The sequence below is a fragment of the Lepus europaeus genome, chromosome 7, assembly GCF_033115175.1.
Source record: "Lepus europaeus isolate LE1 chromosome 7, mLepTim1.pri, whole genome shotgun sequence".
In the NCBI taxonomy this organism is placed as follows: Eukaryota; Metazoa; Chordata; class Mammalia; order Lagomorpha; family Leporidae; genus Lepus; species Lepus europaeus.
The window spans coordinates 72,589,074-72,613,561 of record NC_084833.1 but is presented as its reverse complement, the minus strand read 5'-3'; the positions used below and the strand labels follow the sequence as shown (position 1 = coordinate 72,613,561).

The following is a 24,488-nucleotide window of genomic DNA, read 5'->3' as shown; positions in this document are numbered from 1 at the left end:
TTTAATGAATATAAATTTCCAGTGTACAGCTTATGGATTACAATGGCTTCCCCCTCCCATAACTTCCCTCCCACCCACAACCCTCCCCTCTCCCACTCCCTCTCCCCTTCTAGTCACATCAAGATTCACTTTCAATTCTCATTATATACAGAAGATCAATTTAGTATAAAGATTTCAACAGTTTGCACCCACATAGAAACACAAAGTGAAACATACTGTTTGAGTACTAGTTATAGCATTAAATCACAATGTACAGTACATTAAGGACAGAGATCCCACATGAGAAGCAAGTGCACAGTGACTCCTGTTGTTGACCCAACAAATTGACACTCTAGTTTATGGCGCCAGTAACCACCCTAGGCTGTCGTCATGAGTTGCCAAGGCTATGGAAGCCTTCCAAATTTGCTGACTCTGATCACATTTAGACAAGGTCATAAAAGACAGAGTGAGGATAGTAACCAATGATCCTAAGAGTGGCATTTACCAGGTTTGAACAATTATACAGCATTAAGTGGGGAAGAGGACCATCAGTACACACAGGTTGGGAGTAGAGCCATTGGTGGTAGAGTAGAGGTTATGATTACAAAGGAATGAGGCCCAAGTGCACTAGACAGGGTCTAGAACAAAGGACAGAGTCATTATTAGAGGAGCTAAGAAAGGTGCTGTCTAAGCTACAATTAAGTTTTCTGATTTAGAGGCAAATAGAACCTGACAGAAGGGGCTTGATAATAATCTGGTGGGCTTTAGGCCTTGTAAGTTAAGAGGCCCAGACCTATCTATCTCTTCACATGGGGTATATCCTAAGGGAGGTGTGAACCTCCTAGGGGAAGGCACTCTGTTGACTTTCATTACTTGGCTGGCCTGGAGTGAAATTGAGATTTTAAAGAGAAATCAAAATGGAATATTGGAAATGAGGAATTCAACAGAACAAATAAAAATTGTGGTGGAAAGCCTTAACAACATACTCAGTGAGGCAGAAGAAAGAATATCACAGTTAGAATACAAATCTCTGGAAATTTTACAGTCAGACCAAAAAATTTTTAAAAAAGGAGTTAGAAAACTAAAAAAACAGTGTTAGAGGTTTATGGGATACTATCAAATGACTCAACATAGGAATCTTAGGAGTTCTTGAAGGCGTGGAAAGAGAGAATGGATTAGAAGGCCTTTTTAGTGAAATATTTACAGAAAACATTCCTAATTTAGAGAGAAAATGGATGTCCAAGTACAGGAAGCACACAGAACTCCTAATAGACATAACCAGAAAAGATCCTCACCACAACACATTGTAATCAAACTCTACACAGTAAAACATAAAGAAGAGATTCTAAAATGTGCATCAGAGAAATGCCAGATGACTTTCAGAGGATCTCCAATTAGACCCACAGCTGACTTCTCATCAGAAACCCTACAGGCTAGGAGAGAATGGCGAGATACATTCCAAGTCTTAAGAGAAAAAAACTGTCAACCCAGAATACTGTATCCTGCAAAGCTCTCGTTTATAATGAAGGTGAAATAAAGACCTTCCATAACATACAGAACTTGAAAGAATTTGTCACCACTCATCCAGCCTTACAAAAGATGCTTAAGGATATGTTATACTCAGAAACATGGTCATCACTATAAAAGGTGAAGGCAGAAAATCTCCCAGTAAAAGTGGAAAGGAAATCCAAATTATACAATAGGAACATTTATGGAAAAACAGCAGGGAAATTGAATTTATTCTGGTTTTTTTTCTGTAGTTCCCTAGATTTCAGAATATCCTGTTACTGGAAAACTAGCCACATATTAAGGCAATCTGTTTTTGAATCTTTTTAAAAATAAGACATTGATTATATTGGACCATCTTTTTTTCCCCTTCTCTTATTACATACCATTTGCATGATTACAGTGTTAAGTCTTAGTTCTTATGTCTTTGGGCAGAAGAGTGTATCAGTTTTTTTAAATGAATTTCTCCCTGTCTTTGAAGCACAGTCCATAAATGTGTTGTTAGTACAAAAGAAAATACTTAGCTTTGCATTACTTGAATATTTGAAAAGTGAAAATGTAAGATATATTATGTAATGAATTAGGTTTTGGATAAAATTAGAAATGAAATAAAGATTTGAACTACTTAAAGGATGAAAATAATGATAGGGCTTATAAACACTGTGAACCCTTTTGTGTTTGAGACATCCAAAATGCAAGTGTTTACTGGATTTTTCTCCTGAAATCCTGCTCTTCTTTTCTGTGCTTCATGCATGAACTCTTATTATTGATGTTGTAGAACAGCAGGGTTACAGTGTCATTATATCTGTGCTCATTATGAACCCCATAGCTTTTCTAGCTAGGAACAAATTAGTCTCAAAAATACTCTTACTATCATTTTTTGCTAATATTTTACCCACTATTGGTATTTTAGATACCTTTCATCATTTTAATAAGGAGTCTATAAAATTTAAAATATTACATATTGTATTTGAACTAGTTAGTGAATAATAAGAAAAAAAACTAGCTTATTGAGACTGTAGAAGTTTCATTAGTTAAACTGCAAAATTTTTAATAAAGAAACTTTCAGAGATAGGTTGAGACCTGACGGTATCCATTAAACTAGCTGCTGTGACATGGAAAGGAGCCCCGGAAGCAGTGGAGGATATGTGAGGGCATTTAGTTGCCATGATTGTGGTTGCTGTGTGCTCATACTTAAATACAGAGAGTGACACACTGACATTTCTATTGCCCAATAATCTGGAATAGTGTCCTGCATTTATCTGTATTAAAATAACTATAAATTAATGGAATATACTAAGAAGAAACTTTATGAATTTATTGTATTTGGGAGCCTTTGTATAACTAGGTAAAGTTTCCATGATACAATGTATTCTAATTTTTAAATTTACTATTATAAGGAAGAAGACATGGCATTATTCCATGTGCTTAAATGATAACTTGCTTATTGAGTTTCAGAAGAAAAAAACATGAAATGAGTAATTGTACTGCATTAGCTATAATGTTAAATTGGCAAGTTGTAACAAAGCTTAAATCTGTGTTTCTCAAATGTTAACCATAGTAGTTTGATGCTTTGTATATACTCTAAGTGCTACAAATAGTCTCAACACTGAACATGTATTGATACCTCTCAAATGAATGCAACCTTTGCTGTAGGTGTTTTGATATGCCTCAGAAAATATCTGAGTGTCTGCAAATTTGTTTATTTGGTAATGATGATACTTCCTGCTCTTTTGTTGTTGTTGTTCCATATTTTTATATCTAAATTTTAATTTTTACATTTTTACTGCTATTAATCTAAGTACAATTTGTTCAATGGTTAAAATGTGGTAAAGAAAATAGCCTCATTTATGTAGCTACATTTTGTGTTCTATGTTCATATACTTTCAATGATCTGTATTTCTGTTTAAATATAAGTGATGATATTTAGGCTTTGTTTCTGTTTAATAAGACTTTTTAACCATTGAGTAATTGAAGGGATGTATCTTTTTGAAGAGATTTATATTTTGTAAATAAAAATTGGTTGAAACAAAAAAAAAAGAAAAGAAAAAGAAAGCCATTCCAAGGGGTATGAGGTGAAACCCCATTGTGGTTTTGATTTGCATTTCACTTAAGGCTAGTAATCCTGAGCATTTTTTCATGTTGCCCATTTGGATTTCTTCTTTTGAAAAATGCCTGTTTAAGTCCTTTGCCCATTTCTTCACTGGGTTGTTTGTTTTGTGGTTGTTGAATTTCTTGATCTCTGTATATATTCTGATTATTAATCCTTTATCAGTTGCATAGTTTGCAAATAATTTCTCCCATTCTGTCAATTGCCTCTTCGCTTTGCTGAGTGTTTCTTTTGCAGTACAGAAACTTCGCAAAATGATGTATTACCATTCATCAATTTTGGCTTTGATTGCCTGTGCTTCTGGGGTCTTTTCCCAGAAGTCTTTGCCTATGCCAGTGTCTTGCGGGGTTTCCCCAGTGTTCTCTAATAACTTGATGGTATCGGATAGTAGACTTAGGTCTTTAATCCATTTTGTTTTTTTTTTGTTGTTGTTGTTGTTTTCTTTTTTTTTTTTATTAAACTTTTATTTAATGAATATAAATTTCCAAAGTATAGCTTATGGGTTACAATGGCTTCCCCCCTCCCATAACTTCCCTCCCGCCCGCAACCCTCCCCTTTCCCGCTCCCTTTCCCCTTCCATTCATGTAAAGATTCATTTTCAATTCTCTTTGTTTTTTGTTTTTTGTTTTTTTTTTTTTTTTTTGACAGGCAGAGTGGACAGTGAGAGAGAGAGACAGAGAGAAAGGTCCTCCTTTTGCCGTTGGTTCACCCTCCAATGGCTGCCGCGGTAAGATCAGTTTAGTATATATTAGGTAAAGATTTCAACATTTTGCCCATATAGCAACATAAAGTGAAAAAACTACATTGGATTACTAATTATAGCATTAAATGGCTTTTTGTGTAAGGTATAAGGTAGGGGTCTTGCTTCATACTTCTGCATGTGGAGATCCATTTTTTGCAGCACCATTTGTTGAAGAGACTGTCCTTGTTCCAGAGATTAATTTTAGTCCTTTGTCAAAGATAAGTTAGTTGTCGATGTGTGGGTTGATTTCTGACATTTCTATTCTGTTTCATTGGTCTATCCGTTTCCCTTCTCTTTCTGAGATGATAAACTTGCTGATTTCCCTAATCTGATCACTTTCTGATTACTCTATCTGAACATTACATATTGTACACATGCATTGTAATGTCACACTGCACCCCATAAACATGTACAATTATTATGTGTCAATTAAAAGAAAAATTTTAGTAGAAAAAGTGTTCTGGACAAACTAAGCTTTTAGTGAGAAAAAGTAATAAAAGTGGCGAAACAAAATTAGAAGGGACAAATTATATGGTAGGCTTTTTTGAAGCTATGAATGTAATTTAAATGTTTAAACTTTTCTGTTATTGAATTATGGACAATAGTTAAAACTCAAAATGCGACACTGTGCAAAAATGCATATGGGCAAACAGCTGAGCCATCACATTTTTATTACTAGTAATAAAAGGCAGCTAAAAGTAAATCATATCATTGAGCAATGGAATTATGAGATGACTCAGCAAAACAAAAATTGGGAGATAAAATTCATGAGAAAAACCTGGAATATAATAACTCTAGAGAAATGCAATTTGTAAAAAAGTCTTACTCATTTGACTGTGATTCTTATTGTTCCATTACTGCTCTCACTCTTCTCCAGATGTCCATATTGTTTTGTTTTGCTTTGCTTTGCCCAAATTCTCTCCCCACACTCCTGATGGGAATTATCACTCAACACTTCAGTTCATGCATTCATTGAGTAAACGTTAAGTACCTATTGGCCGGCTCTGCGGCTCACTTGGCTAATCCTCCGCCTGTGGCGCCGGCATCCCATATGGGTGCTGGGTTCTAGTCCCGGTTGGGGCACCGGATTCTGTCCCGGTTGCTCCTCTTCCAGTCCAGCTCTCTGCTGTGGCCCGGGAAGGCAGTGGAGGATGGCCCAAGTGCTTGGGCCCTGCACCCGCATGGGAGACCAGGGAGAAAACACCTGGCTCCTGGCTTCGGATTGGCACAGCGCCAGCAGTAGCAGCCATTTGGGGGGTGAACCAACGGAAAAAAGAAGACCTTTCTCTCTGTCTCTCTCTCACTGTCTAACTCTGCCTGTCAAAAAAATTAAAAAAAAAATAAGTACCTATCATGTTTTATATCCTAGAGATACAGAAACGACTATGGAATGGTACTTCTTTTAGAAAGTAATGTGATGAAAGAAATCTGTAAAAATGAGTGGCATTCATTTTGATGGCCCTAAGTAGAACATGATGCAGATCCTTAAATATGTGTCAGTGTTCATGAGACGGACAAAGGGAAAGCATTTCTGTAACCACCATCCAAATAGAATGTATGTCCTTATATAGTTAGAAGAGTAGTATAAGCCAGAAATATAGTTTGGGGAGGTATCATAATTATAACCATGATAATAGATGAATGAACATAGTTTATAACTCCCCCACTAATTTGATTTCTACCACCATAGTTTTATTTTGCCTGTTCTACAGTTTCTTACCATACATCCCATTGGCATGTTTGTAAATTCATCTCCAGTGATATTTCTGGTATACATATTAGATTTCATTTCTTAATACTCACCAGGAATTACCATAAATAAAAATAGTAATAAAGAGAGCAAGGAAAACTTGCAGATGTTTCTGAGGTCTTCACTTTGCAAATATTTTTCCAGTATATCTAACAAACTTCCACAATTAAAATTAGATGCCATATACATACATGTATATGTATATACTTTGTATATACATATATATTTGAATATACTTGTGCCATAGAGATAATGATCAACTTCCAAAAACTGGTTCCTTCAGCAATAGATAGGCTTCTCTTTCTCCAAATGAGCAGGTAAGAACCTTTAATTGTGGAAAAGCAAGTAGGGGTCCGTGGCAAATATTTGGAAATATTCACTCTGAAAGGAGCCAGTGACTGTGAAAAACAGTGAGTCATACGTAAGCACTAATGTCAAGGACCTCAGCCAAGAAGCCGTTAGAGGTCTCACCTCCCAGGAAGGAAGTCACAGGACAATAAACCTGGTGTCCTTGCAGTCTGGGGCAAGGTCAACATAAATCTGTTTTAGTTGAACAGTTCACACAAATTTGAGAGTACAGGAATAGGACATATATAATTAAGTCTCAAACAACAATCAACATGGCTGTTGTTCCTTGGTCTTGTGGGAAGTGAAGTCAAAACAGCTTCAGATAAATAACTAGAAGTAACACAGGAATAAGGCTAAGGACAGTTCCCCTCAGTTCCTTTTTCCTGGGGGTAGGGGGTAGAGTTGATGTAACCTAAACCCGCAGGTTTAAATCACAGAATCTAGTGTACCATTTAGTTGAGTGCTTCTGGTCAACAAGAAACGTTTACTTGATAGTGTTTTTAAAATGAAAATTATCAATATGATTCATTGTGGTCTGTTTATAAATAAATAGTTAGGACTTATTTAAATATAAGACCAGAAAGCAGTTTTGTTTGTTCCAGCTCTGAGTTCCAGTAATAGCTACCAGGAGCAGGCTGATGAGGTGTCAGATCATCAGCCCACAACTACCATCATGACAGACTACAATGGACAGAACTTCATGAGGCAAGATCAGAACTCGTTAGGTAATTAAGCCAGTCAGGCTTTATGGTATAAAGTCAAGGCAAGCATGAGGTTTGAGTTAGCCAAAAGATTCTGCTTTGATAACTTGATTTTATTGCTTCATCCTGGAAGAGACCATATTCCCTTTGGATTGGATTTTAGTTGCTAGCTTCTCCAAGTCCTGACTGACAATCACTTTGACTGTGAATTCATTTATTCACCAACAGACTTTGTACCAGGTACTAAATTAAGGAGATACTGGAAACAATCAATAAATAAATTAAAAATAAGCCTTATGCTCAAATAGCTCACAGTTTATATAGCAGACAGCCAAGTAAAAGATAAAAACTGATGGCAGGAAGTGCTAGAATACAGTTAAACACAAAAGAATTTGGACTACTTATTAATTCAACAAGTATTTATCAGGCCTGTTCTGTGTGTGTGTGTGTGTGTGTGTCGTAAGGCACCAGAAAGACAACAGTGACTGAAAACAGAAGGGGCTCTTACTTGCAGGGAGTTTATATTCCTATAGGGGAAAATAAACAATAAGCAAATATCTGTAAGTAGTTGGTGATTCATGTGAAAAAGAAAAGTAAAAGAAGGCAAAAAGTGATAGGACTAGTGCTATTTTAGATAAATCAGTCAGGAAAAGCCTCTCTGATGAGCAGATTTGAGTGCAACTCTGAACAAAGCAAGAAATCAGCCTTCTAAGAGAAGAACATTACAAGTAGAGGGAACAACAAGAGCAAAGCCTCTGTAACAAGATGGTGCTTGGAGCACCAAGATAAGTATGGCAGCAGTGTGGTGAGACAAAGAAATCAAAGTAGCACATGATGTCAATGTAGTAATTAGAATCTAGATTATAGAGAGCATTCTCAGCCACGTTCTAGGTTTTGGATTTTATCCTGAGGAGGGACGGAGGAAGGCAAGTACCATTATGTTCTAAGTATTGTATCCATAAACCACTTGAATCTGTTCTCTTTGTATTAATATCACATTGAGAATTGATTAGAATTATGTTTTAGTAATTATCATGCATTTGCTGTGACCCTGAGAATCTAATGTATCAATAAATTCCAAAAAAAAAAAACTTGGTGTTAAATTGGAAATTACATAGAAAATTAATCAATTTAAAAAATATATATATCATGTAGGATCTCTGTCATTAATGTGCTGTACACTGTGATTTAATGCTATAACTAGTACTCCAACAGAATTTTTCACTTTGTGTTGCTATGTGAGGGCAAACTGTTGAAATCTTTATTTTATATATACTCAACTGATTTTCTGTAAATAAAGAGAATTGAAAATGAATCTTGATGTGAATGGAAGGGGAGAGAGAGTGGGAAAGGGGAGCGTTGCAGGTGGGAGAGAAGTTATGGGGGGGGAGCCATTGTAATCCATAAACTATACTTTGGAAATTTATATTCATTAAATAAAAGCTTTAAAAATTTTTTTAAATAACAGAACAAAAGATGGTAAGCCACTGAAGAGTCTTGAACAGAGAGACCTGATCTGAATTATAACTGTGAAAGATCACCTGGTTGCTCTAAGGAGATGAGAGGGCAAGGCACAGAAATAGGTGCAAGCCAGGACACCAACTGGAAATCAAGATGTGCTTTAGGCAAGAGATGATGGTAACTTGGATGAGGGTAGTAGCGATGGAGATTGTGAGAGGGGGTCATATTCTGGGTATATTTTGAGGCTGAGAACACAGCATTTATGAACAGATTGGATGTGGGGTGTGAGAGAAAGAGGAGTCAGGATGACTACAAGTTTTCAGCCTGGGTAATCAGAAGAATTGCAATTTCATAACATTGATATGACTGAGTGAGGACCGAAGTTTGTGTTACTGTTTACCTTCTTGCTTGAATTTTGTATTGTTTGCTTCTGAGGGGTATGAGGAAAAGATTGAGTATTTGGTTTGGAAACTTGATTACACACCCAAGGAGAGATGGTGAGTAGGCAATTGGATATATGAGTCTTGAGCTCAGGGAATAGTTCCAAACTGGAGATAAATTTGGACATAATCAAGCCATCAGCATGGGAGGACATCGCCTACAGAGCAACTGTAGGTAGAGGAGGAGAGGGGAAGAGAGGACAAGGAAGGGAAAGGGTAAAGAAGGGGGAGGAAGAGAAATAGAGGAGAAAAGGCCAATGACTGAGTTCAGGTTCCCCAATCTTTCAGGACTGGAAAGATGAGAAGGATGCCACAGAGTAGACTAGGGAATAATGACTTCGTGAGGTAGGAGGACAATGAAAATATAGAGTTCTACAAAAGTTCAAGGAAACAAGTGTTTCTGAAAGAAATATGTGATGAACCGTTTCTAGTGAGATCAATAAGGTAGATGATAACTGAGAATATACATTGGATCAGACAACTTGAATTTTATTGGTGACTCTGAATAAAGCAGTATAGAGCAGTAGTCAGAAATCAGTATTTTAGGCTTTGTGAGCCATGTTGACCTTTGTTGCAACAACTCAGTTGTGTTGCTCTAGTGCTAAAGCATCCATAGACAATAGATACAGAATGGAAGTGGTTGCATTTCAATAAAATTTCATTTACAAAAACACGTAGTGGGGGGCCAGTGTGTGGCTTAGTGGGTAAAGCTGCCATCTGCGTTGCCGGTTTGAGTCCTGGCTGCTCCACTTCTGATCCAGCTCTCTGCTATGGCCTAGTAAAGCAGTGGAGGGTGGCCCAAGTCCTTGGGCCTCTGCACCCAGGTGGGGACCTGGAAGCTCCTGGCTCCTGGCTTCGGATCGACACAGCTCCCGCCGTTGCGGTCAATTGGGGAATGAACCAGCAGATGGAAGCGCTCTCTCTCCCTCTCGATCTCACTCTCACTTTCTAACTCAGACTTTCTAATAAATAAATCTTAAAACATACACACACACACAAACACACACACACATAGTGGGCAATTGGCCCATGGGCCATAGTTCACTGCCCTCTAGTGTAGATGATGTTAACAACATTTTAAGTAAATGATTGGAATACGTTCAAAAGGTAATAGAAAAGATGATTCTGCCGGCGCCGTGGCTCAACAGGCTAATCCTCCGCCTTGTGGCGCCAGCACACCGGATTCCAGTCCCAGTTGGGGCGCCGGATTCTGTCCTGGTTGCCCCTCTGCCAGGCCAGCTCTCTGCTATGGCCAGGGAGTGCAGTGGAGGATGGCTCAAGTGCTTGGGCCCTGCACCCCATGGGAGACCAGGAGAAGCACCTGGCTCCTGCCTTCGGATCAGCGCGGTGCTGATTGGAGGGTGAACCAACGGCAAAGGAAGACCTTTCTCTCTGTCTCTCTCACTATCCACTCTGCCTGTCCAAAAAAAAAGAGAGAGAGAGAGAAAAGATGATTTTAAGGAGTGTTGCCATAAAGCAAATCAGAAGCCTGAGTGGTAGCTTGCAGAATGAGGGAGAGGGGAGGGTCAACAGTACTTCTGGGGAATAGGTATGCTATCCTACATGAGGTAATACTGTAGAGATCGTCTATCTGAAAAATAAGGGGAATGTCCTACTTGCCATGCATCAACATATAATTCAGCCTTTCCTTTAGCTATGTGATGCTAGATTTGGTCTCTTTGTCTCTTGGGTCCCTTAGCTCTTTATGGGACTTGAGCTTCTCCAAATTTGCTGACTGAATGAAGCACATTTATTTAGCAAGATGGATTCCAGAAATATGTAAATGGGAAAAGGGAGGATTTTTTTTTATTTGAAACTCAGAGCCACACAGAGAGAGGAAAGGTAGAGGTAGAGAGAGAGAGAGAGGGAGAGAGGTCTTCCATCCACTGGCTCACTCTCCAATAGGCCTCAAAGGCCGGAACTGTGCCAATCCAGAGCCAGGAGCCAGGAGCTTCCTCCAGGTCTCCTATGTGGGTGCAGAGGTCCAAGGACTTGGGCCACCTTCCACTGGCAGTGCTAAGTTTGACCACTTGGTTAAGGTGATATCTGCCAGATTACTTTACTTTAAAGGCATCTTTTCTCACTGTTTTAGTAAGTAAATAATCTATGAGGAAATAAATGTTCTGTCCTCCAACAAACTTTCAACAAATAGTTTAAAGCAACTTCTGCTGATTCTTTCCTGAATTACTATTATATATATATATAGTAGCTATAAAATTATAATTTCCCGATTTTATCATTCGATAGTTATTAGATCTTATTTTAGCTAAAGATGAGTCTTTTCCTTTTTCCCATTCTGAGTTAATTAGGTATTTCGGGTAATCTACAGGGATTCATTGATTTTTTTAATCCAATGTGTTATACTCCATTACTATCATTATTCATGAAATTCAAATTATCCAGGTTTGGTTTCAGTGTCCTTTTTGGATGCCACCATTAGTTTTAGGCTTTATTTGTTTATTCTGGTATTGTTTTATATTTCTGTTTAAAATCTCTTACTTGCTACAAACAGGTGTTAGCCTAGCAGTTAAGGCTCCTGCAACCCATTATCAGAGTGCCTGAGTTCAATTCCCAACTCCGGCTCCTGACTTATCTTTCTGCTAATGCAGGTCCTGAGATGCATTGGTGATGGCTCTTGGGTTCCTGTCACTCACGTGGAAAACCTGGGTTAATTCTTGGCTTCTGGCTTTGGCCCTAGCCCAGCCCCTGCCATTGCAGACAATTGCAGACATTTAGGGAATGAACCAATGGATGGGAATGTTTCTCTCTCCCCTCCCTCCCTCCACCCCCCCCCCATCCTCATCTCTCTGACTCTCAAGTAAACAAATAAAATTTAAAAATACTTCTTACCTCCTAGGCCAACAAAATATTTCGGAATCATCTTGTACTTCTCCTGCTCCAGTCTTAGAATCAAGTATTACTCTAAAAACACTATGTCTTTTTGTAGCAACTGGCATTTAGAACACAAAAATCTGAGGGGGTTGTTTGTCTGTTTGCTACTAGGGTATCGTTACATCTAGGACCTTTAATGAACAGAGATGGGAAATAATTTTTTTTTTTTTTGACAGAGTTAGACAGTGAGAGAGAGAGACAAAGAGAAAGGTCTTCCTTCCATTGGTTCACCCCCTAAATGGCCGCCTCCGCCAGCACGCTGCACCAATCCGAAACCAGGAGCCAGGCACTTCCTCCTGGTCTCCCACGCGGGTGCAGGGCCCAAGCACTTGGGCCATCCTCCACTGCCTTCCCAGGCCACAGCAGAAAGCTGGACTGGAAGAGGAGCAACCAAGACAGAACCGGCACCCCATCTAGGACTAGAATCCAGGGTGCCAGCGCCGCAGGTGGAGGGTTAGCCAAGTGAGCTATGGCACCGGCTGGAAATAATTTTTTTTTAAAAACTCTTAAGTTTATATCTAATCTCTAATTACTGTCCAACATTGTAAGAATCTTCCTCTCCTTCCCCCATTCCACATTTGTTCCTCACCTTTCTTTCAAAATGACAGCCTTAGTTACCAACAATATCATGTGTTTACTCATTTGCTCGATCTTGCCGCACACACCAAATGGCTTTAGAATTGTATTGTATTGCAACCAACAATAAACCTGCTAGGTAAAGTTCAAGATTTCTTTACCATCTTACCTTTAGAATATACTCAGAGGGTAAATAGAAGACTGTTTCTCCCAAGTTATTTTAAAGCAGTCCAATGAATCAAATCATTGCAACTGAAAATATTGCAGTATAATATGAGCATAAAGTTGTTACCACACAAAAAATAGTTACTGCATTAACAAAAATCCAGTCTTTTTTTAGGGCTCAGATTGGAAAGTATCATAAATGTTTTTTGTTGCTGTTTTGCTTTACAAGTTTTTGTTTGAACTCAAATCTGAATACTCACTGTCTATACATTGTAATTGGTTGATCTGTCTTAGGCCTTTTCTAGTCTATAAATTTCCCCTTCCTTTTTTTGTTTGTTTTCTTGCAGCTTTTACATCAAAGAAACCAGGTCATTTGCCTTGTAGTGTTTCCTAAACTTCATATTTTGTCGAATGCCTCCTTATACTATAATTTAGCATGTTTCTGTGTCCTCCTTATTTCTATATACTGGTACTTGGTTCCATATTTCTATATACTGGTACTTGATTAGATTGAGATTCATTGAGGAAGTTTTATTCTACCTTGGTATTAAGTTGTAGCTTGCAAAACCACTTTGAGGCTGGTGCTGTGGCTCAACAGGCTAATCCTCCGCCTTGCAGCGCCAGCACACCGGGTTCTAGTCCCAGTCGGAGTGCCGGATTCTGTCCCGGTTGCCCCTCTTCCAGGCCAGCTCTCTGCTGTGGCCCAGGAGTACAGTGGAAGATGGCCCAAGTGCTTGGGCCCTGCACCCCATGGGAGACCAAGAGAAGCACCTGGCTCCTGCCTTCAGATCAGCACAGTGCGCCGGCCACAGCACGGCGGCCATTGGAGGGTGAGCCAACGGCAGAGGAAGACCTGGCTTCATTCATTCATTAGAATTGGAAAAGGAACCATTTTACAACTGGGCAGTGTTGCAGACACACTTATGTATACACATTCATTGAAACACTGTAGAAGCATTTTGGGGAACAGATCCATCTCAAGCCTAGTCTTGTCTTTCCTGTAAACTTCCTTTGTCTCATTATTACTAGTTCTTTAACCACTCTTGTTTTAAAATTCCCTTTCTTGGGGAGGCAAGAGTTATGGCCCAAGGGATTAAGCTGATACTTGCAATGCCCACGTCCCATATCAGAGTGCCTGGGTCAAGTCCCAGCCTTGCCATGCTTCTAATATAGCTTCCTGCTGGTATGCCTGGAAAGTAGTGGATGATGGCCCAAGTACTTAGGTTCCTGCCTTCCCTGTGGGGTAGCCAGATGAAGTTCCTGAATCTTGGCCTAGCCCTGGCTGTTGTGGCCATTTTGGGGGTGAATCTGAGGATGGAAGATATTTCACTCCATGTTTCTCTCACTGTCTCTGCCTTTCAAATAAATATTTTTTTTAATTTTTAATTTTCTTTTTTTAAGTGTGAAAACATGTACATAATACAAAGTGGTAGCCCAAATTTATAGTAACAACTTCTCTAGGGGAGCACAATTATTTTAGAAGAGGAGAGACAAGAATGAATTCAGGCCAGTATTGTGGCATATCAGGTTAAAATATCTGCCTGTGGTGCGGGCATCCCACATGGATACCAGTTTGAAGTCCTGGCTGCTCCACTTCAGATCCAGCTCCATGCTAATGCACCTAGGAAATCAGTGGAAAATGATTCAAGTGCTTGGACCCCTGAACCTATGTGGGAGACCCTGAAGAAACTCCAAGCTCCTGGCTTCGGCCAAAACCAGCCTTGGCCATTGTGGCCATTTGGGGAGTCAACCAGTGGATGGTAGATTCATTCTCTCTCTCTCTCTCTCTCTCTCTTTCCTTCTCCTCCTCCCCTCTCTGTAACTCTGCCTTTCAAGTAAATAAAAAATAATAAATCTTTTTTTAAAAAGGATGAATTAAGAGGTAAGAAGCATTTATAAAAAATACAGAGGCCACGAAAAAGGTGTATCTGAGCTCAGTATAAATTTAAATCTGAATTCCTCCCTGAGAACATTCGTATCACGAAGGTGACATTTTAGAACTATGAAACATTTGAAGCTTGAGAAATTAGAACAGGAAGATGAGAAAAGTGAAAATATGTCCCTGGTTTTGAAGTTTTCTGGATGAGCAGGATAAAATGATAAAAATATGTCAAGATTCACTCACGTGTTTTTAAAAAGATGGAATCTGAGTGAGAGAAGGAGTGATTTGAGTTTTTCGTGTCGTTTTCTGTCTTCATAAAGCCTGTATTTTATCTTAAGGCATTTTACTGCTGCCATTGCATCTCAGGGTCAGGCTGGGCGATTTCTTGCGTTTTGACCTAGCAACCTGGAGACTTCTAAGTGAAGGTGATAAGGCCCTGACTCTTGGTATGAGTGTTCTAATGTCTGTCACAACATGAAAGGTATTCATTTAACAGAGACAAGACAGAATCAGATAAACAAAAGAAATGTAAAAGTGCTTGACTGCAAGGGTTGGAAAAAGTGGTTTCCTGTCATTTGATTAAAGAGAAGAGATATTTACACCAAATAAGATTAGAAACCTGTAATGGTTTCCTCTTAGCCCACAGGGTGTGTGGTTGGGGAGAGGTTCCTTTGTAAAATTGCTTTATTGAGATATAATTCACATCATATACAATTCACTCACTAAAAGTGTATGATTCAGAGTTTTTAAGTGTATTCATAGGGTTATGCAACCATTACCACAATCTAATTTTAGGCCATTTTTATCTCGCCTAAAAAAAACCTATGCCTTTTAGTTGTCACTTCCCACTCCTTGCACCCCTACAAAAATCGACTTTGTTTCTATAGATTTGCCTATAATGGGTAATTACCTTTTAATCATCGTACAATCTGTCTCTCTGAGATTCTTTTCTGTTTGTTTTACATTTACCATAAGAACAAAAACAAGTGGAATAGAACCCTCAAAAATATAAATGGGCATTATAATTGTAACAGAATAACAGGAAAAGATGTTGTTCAATCTGATAACACCTAATGGCATAAGTAAATATGAAACTATGGGAATAACAGATTGTGGTATCACTTAAGAATGTCAAATGCTAGTGCTCTGAAATATAAACTTGAAGCAGACTTGGTTTGTGGAAACCTCTTATGCTTATAAGAACACCATTATTAGAAACCAGGAATATTTGCAAATTCAATTCCTGACTTCACTGTTCCCCTCAGTGTAACTCTGGGAAAATAATAGCAGATGTGTAAACTTCAGTTTCCTGGTCTGTAATATGGGATAATGACAGTGCTAACTTCATGAAGTTAGCATGGAGATTAACCCAAATAGAACTTTTAGGACCACATCTGGCACGAAAGTGCTCAATAAATCTTAATTGTTGTTGAGTCACTTTTATTCACAAGAATAATTCACTTCGGATTCCAAAGCAGAATGCTTTGATAATGCCAACTTGCCGCAAGCCAAGTTTGATTGATATTTTTCAGTCTCTATTCAAAATTCCTGCCATGAAAACAACAGATAAGAATTTAAGATACTGTAATGTCAAGAGAGAAAGAATAGCATTGATCAAGTACAAATAAGAATAGAACTGTAAACCAGCCTTCGTTTGCTTTAGAGCCATGTGTTCTATCAATAGTAAAAGTGCTAATTTATTATTCTCACCTAGCATTCGTGTAACAGATTTTCCTTTTCTATATTAAAATAAAAATTGCACCAGCAAAAAGCTTATATAATGGTGTTATACATGCCTAATAAACATAAAGAATGTTAGAGCATTATAAGCTACCTATAATCTCTTACAGTCGAAATGTTTAAATAAAGACTCTAAATGTGTGACTTTTAAATCTGTTGAATGTGAACTGAAAGTACAATTTGGTGTCCATAAATGCAAGGAAATATAACCACCCATAACGCCATTACCTTCTCTTTAATTCTGATGCCGAATGGCTTTTGTTAATAAGATTGATATATTAGATAACTTTATTTTTGAGGTATTATTATGTGATTTGTTCTTTTAAATGGTGTGGTGCTCAGTACTAGTATGTCCCTATCAGATAACCCATGATACACAACATTGTCTATACTTGAGAAATGTTAACAGGTTACATTTCTTGCTTTGATACATAAAAGAATTAATCACAGACAACACCTTTTCATTTTCCTTTGGCCCTGGACACACTTAAAAGATGTGGTTTGCATGCAGCTTCATTTGACACCCAAAGGCCTCAAATTGTCCATCTGTGTCTGTGTTTTTCACCCCTGGCTTTACTCCTCTTGGCATTATTTTGTATACTTGCATGAAAATTCATAATTTTTTTGCATGACAAGTCATTTGTAATGTTGAATATAAATGTCTAACATACCTTGCAGTATCACATACCATTAATTCTTACATTTTTTTCAGTTACTGAAGTTTAAATATGCTTGAAATGTAAAAGTGGCATGAAACTGGAGTGATGCAAGAATATTTGATGTGTCTTTAAGGATTATCACTTTTAACTTGAACTTACAGGGCAGTTTCCGCCTTTGTCTTTGGACATCAGTCGCCCTTTATAAATTGTGACAAAACTCTGTTGCCCACATGTGCTGTCAGCAGAGTAATAACGTTCTGAAGTGATCATTCTTCTTTTTCCAGAGAATGTACTTTTAGAACTTGAAAGCAAAGTAGAAAATTTATCCCCTGATTTCAAAAATTGTTACGCAATTGATTTACTATTTTTCATAAAACTTTCTTCAAGGAACATAAATTTAAGCTCCACTGACTTTGGTGCAAGTTTATAGTACCTAAAAGAGTAACTAATGACAGAACCAATGTTTTAGTCCTTTAATGTCTCCTCAGTGGACATGACTGCCAAATTGGATATTTGATATAAGAGTATACAGGCATACCAAAAAATAAGTTATTTGCACCATTTTGTCAAGCTTCAAATCCATAAGGGCAATTGACTAATCACCTCCAATGGAACAAAATGCATACCTCCAAACAAGTGTTCTTCCCTTCAAAGAATTCATGTTGCAGGCTCTTCAGTTGTTCCTAACTGCTGCCATTGCTGAAACTGTTTCAGAATACTCCTTTAAAATTATCCTCAGAGTCTTTAACATACTCATTTTAGTTCCTACCTATGTGATATTAAATCATGTTCTTTGGGAATGATTTTAAATTTTATAAATGTTTAGAAGATCCTCAAACCAAATCAAATGAGTGTGGTAATTAATCTGGAGAAACATTGTTTACTGATTATGAATGTGAAATGAGTAACACTCACATGGCCCATAGCTTATAAAATGACTGTGAACATGTTTTCCAAAAAAGTAAACCACATAACATTTATATAATAATAACAACAATGAAACAAATGGAATTTTCTTAAGGAGAGTTCCAGGCAAGTCCATGATATATGCTTGAATTGTATTATATCATGTATAAATGCATTTTAAAATTTTTAAAATTTATTTGAGAGGTAGAGTTACAGACACAGAGAGGGAGAGACAAAGAAATGTCTTCCATCTGCTGGTTCACTCCCCAAATGGCCACAATGGCCAGATCTGAGCCAATCAGGAGCCAGGAACTTCTTCGGAAGAGGAGCAACTGGGACTAGAACCAGTGCCCATAGGGGATGCCGGCACTACAGGCAGAGGCTTAGCCTACTATGCCACAGTGCCGGGCCCTAAATGCATTATTTTTAATTCAGCTTCATTTAAGCTAGTGAGACAGCTTAAAGATAGCCATTCTTATATTTAACGTATCAGAACGCAGGTGAGTATCATTTCTCCCTTGCTGAGTGAATATCAAGTTAATATCCCTTTCACATCATTTAAATAGATTTTGGTTGACTATCTTCTGGCTGTCACCAACTATCTCTTTGATATTGGCACAGAATTCAGACTATCTGTATCTCTGGCTCCCTATCTATAAAATGAGGAATTGAGCCTAAATTATTTTTAAAATCTCTTTTTAATAAAAAATGCTACGCTGTGCCATAAGTATCATATATCTGTGTGTAAGACTAAAATTATATCATAATTTTACATATCATAAATTTACACATTTGTCTATAGTTTTAACTAAATTCAGGTTGAAGTAACTCAAGTTGAAGTTACTTTAAAAGATAACTAGGCTCCAAAAAGAAAACTAGTTTCTCTAATCAATGCTGTTCCACCCGATGACAGATAAGATGACATTTGTATAGCACTTTTTATTGATCTTGATTATCCACGTTTTACAGATGAAAATATGGAGGTTCAGAAAGCCTTGATTACCTGTTTATAGTGTTACAGACCAGTGAGATGTAGAGCCAGGGCAAGGACTCTGAGTCTTAGGCTCCAAATTTAAGACCCCTGCCCTCCATCACTATTTGTACACAGTCATGATTAGGAAACAATTTTTCTCAGATGCCATCATCCAGAATTTACTCTCCCTGAAAACAAAGTCTGCCTTTAGAGCCCTATGGCACCTCTGGATAGAATCCACTTGCGTCACTACAGCTCTCTCTGCTTTTACAAACTAGTTGTTTTGTCAGCATGAGTGTGACAACAATTAGACGTCCCCTGTTTTTGCCCCATGCCTTTTCTCCTTCACAGTCATTCAATGACAAGCGTAAAAAGAGCTTCATCTTTTCACGAAAATTCCCATTCTACAAGAACAAGGAGCAGAGTGAGCAGGAAACCAGTGATCCTGAACGTAAGTAGATTCTCGAAGATAATGTCACAGGCAACCCAAGAGAAAAAAACCTTCACGGGCAGCACGCATGATGTAGGCTCTCCCACGCTACACGCCCAGGCAAATGACACGGCAGGCAGGCAGGTCAGGTCTTACTACTGTGACCAGTGTTTGGCTGCAGTCTGGATCCTCTCCTTCATGTAGCTCTTCTTTTCAGAATGCACTGAACAGAGACTTGCTAAAGCTGGGGCTTTGCTTCCAACCGGCACTTATCTGTGACCAGGACTGGGTCTGGCGTGCCTTTTCAGTATCATGCCACTCTCTAGGGCTTGAGACGAATCCTTTTCTGGTCAGAAATACCGGATCTCATTGCCACAGATATTTTAATTGAGGGGCAGTTTGGTTACCTTTCTTGATTCCTAACACGTTTGCTTACTCTTTCTCTCCCAGCAAATATTAAATTCTTACTGAGCAGCGAACTTGTATTGGTGGATGCTAAATCTAAAATTTTGATATAAAATTTGGAGATTATCATTCACCTAAGTGGCGAAACTGCCAGTGGGCAAAAAAAAAAAAAAAAAAAAAAAAAAGTATTTGCTAATTTTATTTATTGTTTTGTCATAATCTTCTTAAACTTTTCAAGTTATTTTCCAAATCAGAGGTTTCCTTCTTGAGCCTCAGCCCAAAGAGTTTGGGGTAAAAGCTATTTCAGAGGCAGCAAGACAGGGATCCAGACTGCTCAGGCAACACGGTCCGTCATGGTAGTATCCATTTCAACTCCACTGACTTCTTCCTTCCTCTTCCGTGGCTGTTCTTCCTCTCTCATTGCTCTCTCTGGGGACTTCCATGCAGGACATCCCCGGATTAGGTGACGACGGTTATGGAACAAAGACTCTGAGTAAGTTTCCAGGAATGGTCACTGTAACTTTTCTTTTCCTTTCCTTTTGAGTTTGGCTTTTGTTCCTTTTCTTGAGGGCCTTTCACTCCTAGCATGCACAAGAAACGAGTTTTATTTGTTACCTAGCTGTGAATGCTCCTACAAAGTAATTTTCAACCGTTTTGTTCTGCATGTCAGCATTAAAAAGCAAAGCGTGTCAGGCACTCTAACTTCTGCTGCGGTTAACACTTTCCCTTTCTGACCGTGTGATATGATCAGCATGGTCCTGATGCCCACCATAGCATCATTTGCTCTGCTGCCCAATATCTCCCAGAGAGCAAGAAACCATGCTGAAAGAAAGGGTGAGCTAAATGTTCTAGAACAGCAATGTAGCAATGCACTTTATGTTCTTTCTTCTGCCTTTTCACATGAAAACACTTAATGACCTTGCCAAATTCCATAATTGAGCTGTACTTTGCTATCAGTAAAGGAGATACTTTGTAGTCAAAAGGAACATGCATTCTCAAAAAGTAAATATCAAGCTTTTTGATCTTCCATAAATAATCTTTTGTTATTAACTTTAATTGATTTTTTTCTCTGACTTGCAGTGATCCTGCTTGAAGCGTTTGTATGATAAAGTTTTAAACATGTATTGATTTGTTTTACTATAAGTGATTTATTAGCTGTATTACATAATCAGATCTTCACTTAGTAATATAGAGTGAAAAATACTTAAACCTGAATATTTTCTAGTTATTCATGTCTTTAGTCTGTCTCATTGCAGTAAGCAATTAAAATAATTTTCCTATGTATCAATATACTATGCTATGATTTTTCTTTCTTTGTTACTAACCCCTTTGTGTAGGCATCAATGAAGTGAAAACAGAATTTTGTGTCTTTTGCAACTGTATCACATGTTGAATTTTTTGTTTTGTTTTTTAATTTTAAAAGCTATGGGCACTATTTATAGAAACTATTCATTTCATTTATACAAAACAAAATAGCATCGAGCTGGACTTTGTTTGCAAAGGCTGTTTATATAACCCTGTATAATAATGCCCTTCATAACTTGAATTGTTAATTTAGAGAAGTTTTTAAAGATATGCATATGTAGAAAACAAAATCTGATCAAGAGTACTGTCTCCTTAAAGATGAAAACTTTATCTTTAAGTCAGTATATGGAATGTGATCGGAATTTTTTCTTGAATTAGTAACTGAAATGCAAATATTGATTTCAACATTATCTGGGTAGCATCAAGCACCACCAGAGAGAATTAATAAATCTCCAATTTGAGAGAAAAAAGAAGCATTTTTACATGTTATTAATAATGAACATCACTAAGAAGTAGCTGCTCTTCGAGCATAAAAAATATGACTGATGCCCTTTTAAATCCAGAATATTTAAATCTTTTTTTACTCTTTAAAAACTGAACAGATTTAAAAAGTAAAAATCAAAAACAAAGTCTCAATTCTAAGTCCTTAAGATAATAATGCACACAAAAATATACCATTGTTAAGTAGGTTCCTCAACTTTCTTTGCTGCAGTAGAGAACAGATTTGCACAGATTTGTCCACACTGCTTTCCCTAGTGCACCCTTGCACTTGTAAAATGTGTGCCCTGATCAGCCATGCAGTTCTAGCCATAGACCAATGCAAAGAGAAGTATTTCTTTTGAATTTAGCACATGCTTTGGTTTTCATTAGTTTCATGCTCTAAAACTAATCCATCCATTTGAAAAGAATCTACAATATCAAACACCCTTTAAAATACCTTTTTACTGTTAGAGAATAATACCATATATTTTTCTCTTTCTAAAAATGTACCATAGTTGTCACTTTCTTAAAAAGCTAAAGTTATTGCTAATGAGTTTCAGAAATCAAATAGTCACGTTTCATTTAATTAATGACATACATGGATGTTAATGACTGATGAGTTTATTTTCTGTACCTTAACAAATAGTTAAATTAGATGGAAGAAAATGACTTGGAAGTAAAAGCACATATTCTGGCTTATGACTAATACAACCCTGTTATGTTAGATAAACTGGGTTTGTATGAAAAAAAAAAAAAAGCTTTTGGAATATCACTGCACAAGCAAGTCATTCAGCATGACTTGAAGTCAGGACCTCTGCTGGGTATCAGGCCATTTGTCTCCTGCCTGTTCTATTCCTCCAGAATCCAATAGCTATCCAAGCATGGATCTTAAAATACAAACAAGGAAATATTGAACTGATTAGTAAGACATTTTTCAGGGACTCGTTTCTTCCTCCAAGATTTGCTACTCACTCACTGAAGCAGTAGCAATCTTCAAGAATATCTTTTCATCCTGAAAATTGGTTTGGCAAATATTTAAATAGAAAAAAAAAATTCAGGGATAAATTGGCAATTTGAAATGCAGTGTTCCTGCAAAATACTTAAGGACTGAAATAGAGAAGCAAGAAAACAGTGCCTACTCACTGGACGATCTTGAAAACATTCAGTCTAGACACGCCAGCCTTTGTGACATGAACCCAGAAAATCAGAGCTACATGAATGTGTCATAGTGTCTGTTCTTTTAAAAATACCTGCATTGACATTATTTTGTGGTAATTAAAGATATTTTCCTCACTTGCTAAAGAGAAGTAATCAAGCAGTAGCTTCCTGTAAAATTGAGATAAAGTTTTCATCTCCTTTATCTTACATAAGTTTTCTTGATGCAGTGTTCTCTGCCGCCTTTACTTGCCTTTTGCTCATATTTCTAGTAGCCTTGCATGAGTGTATTCTTTTCTGTTCTGGCTGCTCTCCAATGCTTGGTATCTCTTTAATTTGCTGTGCTGTTCTTGCAGAACATGTTTCTTCTAATGCCAGCGATAGCGAAAGTAGCTACCGTAAGTTATTGCTTTGGTTTGCAGTTCTTTTCTTTGCACTTGTTCCATTGCCTGTGGTGGTCGTTTCAAATTTTTGTTTTTTAATTGCTGCCTTTTATCATCCTTATCTAAAGCAAATGGCTTGAAATGAAATTATCATTTGATGTGGAAAGACACAAAAAACACTAGGGCCATCAGTGGCCCCTTATGTAATTTGCACAAGCAGTAGCTTTCTTGCTAATAAATAATTGCAACCGCAGTTAGCTGTGACCCAGTGATTCAATTCTCAGAGAAAAGGTACAGGGAAAGTTCAACATGATGGCTCTCAAAACAATTTAAACTTCCTGCAGGAGAATTGAAAAATCATAATGGTTTTATTTTTCCTTCTGATTTTGCCCTTTCCTTTCTGTTGCCAGTTCCCTCTTTGAAAGAAAAATCTTTATAAACTACAGTGTTCCTTTTAAACCAGGTGTGAATCTTTTATATCACTTTCTCCTTGATTAATATTTTAGAGTAGATACTACAAAGTAACTAACTGTATTCTTTTGGCGGTTGGGAAAGTGATGAAAAAGTTTCATCCTCTAATGTGGAAGGAACTCACATTTTTTTTAAAGCAAATCTTCTTGGATCAAAAAGCTTAACTGAAAAGGTAGGTAACTATTTAAAAATTATTTCTGCCCTTTGTTTGGTCACCTCAAGCCATTTGCTTAATGTGTGAAAATATTCACCAAACACCAAGCCCATCCTTTTGATCAGTTTTCATGGTTTCGTACCACCTTCTTACTGGTTTTTGGTGACTAACAGAGGTATATATTATCTCTGGAATAATTTCTGTAATATTAGTTTATACTCCTTAGTAAAAAATTACCCAAAAAGTAATTGCCAAGGATATTAGAAAATTGCAGACCCAATGAGTAATGCCCATGGCTACAACAGCACAAAGTGGTATTCTCTTCTGCTTAAATATTGTATTAATTGAAAACTAGAATCTTTCTGGGTATTTTTTCCCATTATAGCATGGTACTTTACTAAACCATGCTTGTTTGAGGCAGAGTGCCAAATAGTGTTCTTGGAGTATGCCCAATGTAATTTAGATTTTGAAAAAAGCTTTGGAGAATCAAATTGGTAGAAGTATGAAAAAGAAATACTAAAGAGGAAAGATGGCAGATTGAGGTAGGGACCAGAGGAGGAGAAAGACATAGACCAAAAAATAAAATGTAAAAAAAAAAGCATAATATAATACCCTTGATGTTAGAACCACCAGATTTTCTTATTGATGAAGGTCTGGTCGATACAAGAACCCAAAGTGTTCTTGTTCTCAACATGGTCCTTCACATTTTTGCATTCTTCCTATTTTTACAATTTTATGACTATCCTAACTGAAGAAAAAGAAATTTGCATTCTCCCTTTTCATTTGATTTTAAACCCAAGAAAACAGGCCAAAACAGAAATGACCAAAGCTTTTCTTCCTGATACTTAAACTGTGCTCAATTTAATATAACTAAA

At 37.4% G+C, this 24,488-nt stretch overlaps 1 protein-coding gene across 3 annotated transcripts in view; it reads left to right on the top strand.

Annotated features, from left to right (window-relative positions):
• Positions 1–24,488, top strand: part of DLG2 (discs large MAGUK scaffold protein 2) — a 2,175,716-nt gene that overhangs the window by 2,126,784 nt on the left and 24,444 nt on the right. For all 3 annotated transcript variants that reach the window (XM_062196791.1, XM_062196793.1, XM_062196792.1), the window contains one exon: positions 19,182–19,281. In XM_062196791.1, the coding sequence (XP_062052775.1) occupies positions 19,182–19,281 (100 nt within the window). The remainder of the gene's footprint in view (positions 1–19,181; positions 19,282–24,488) is intronic.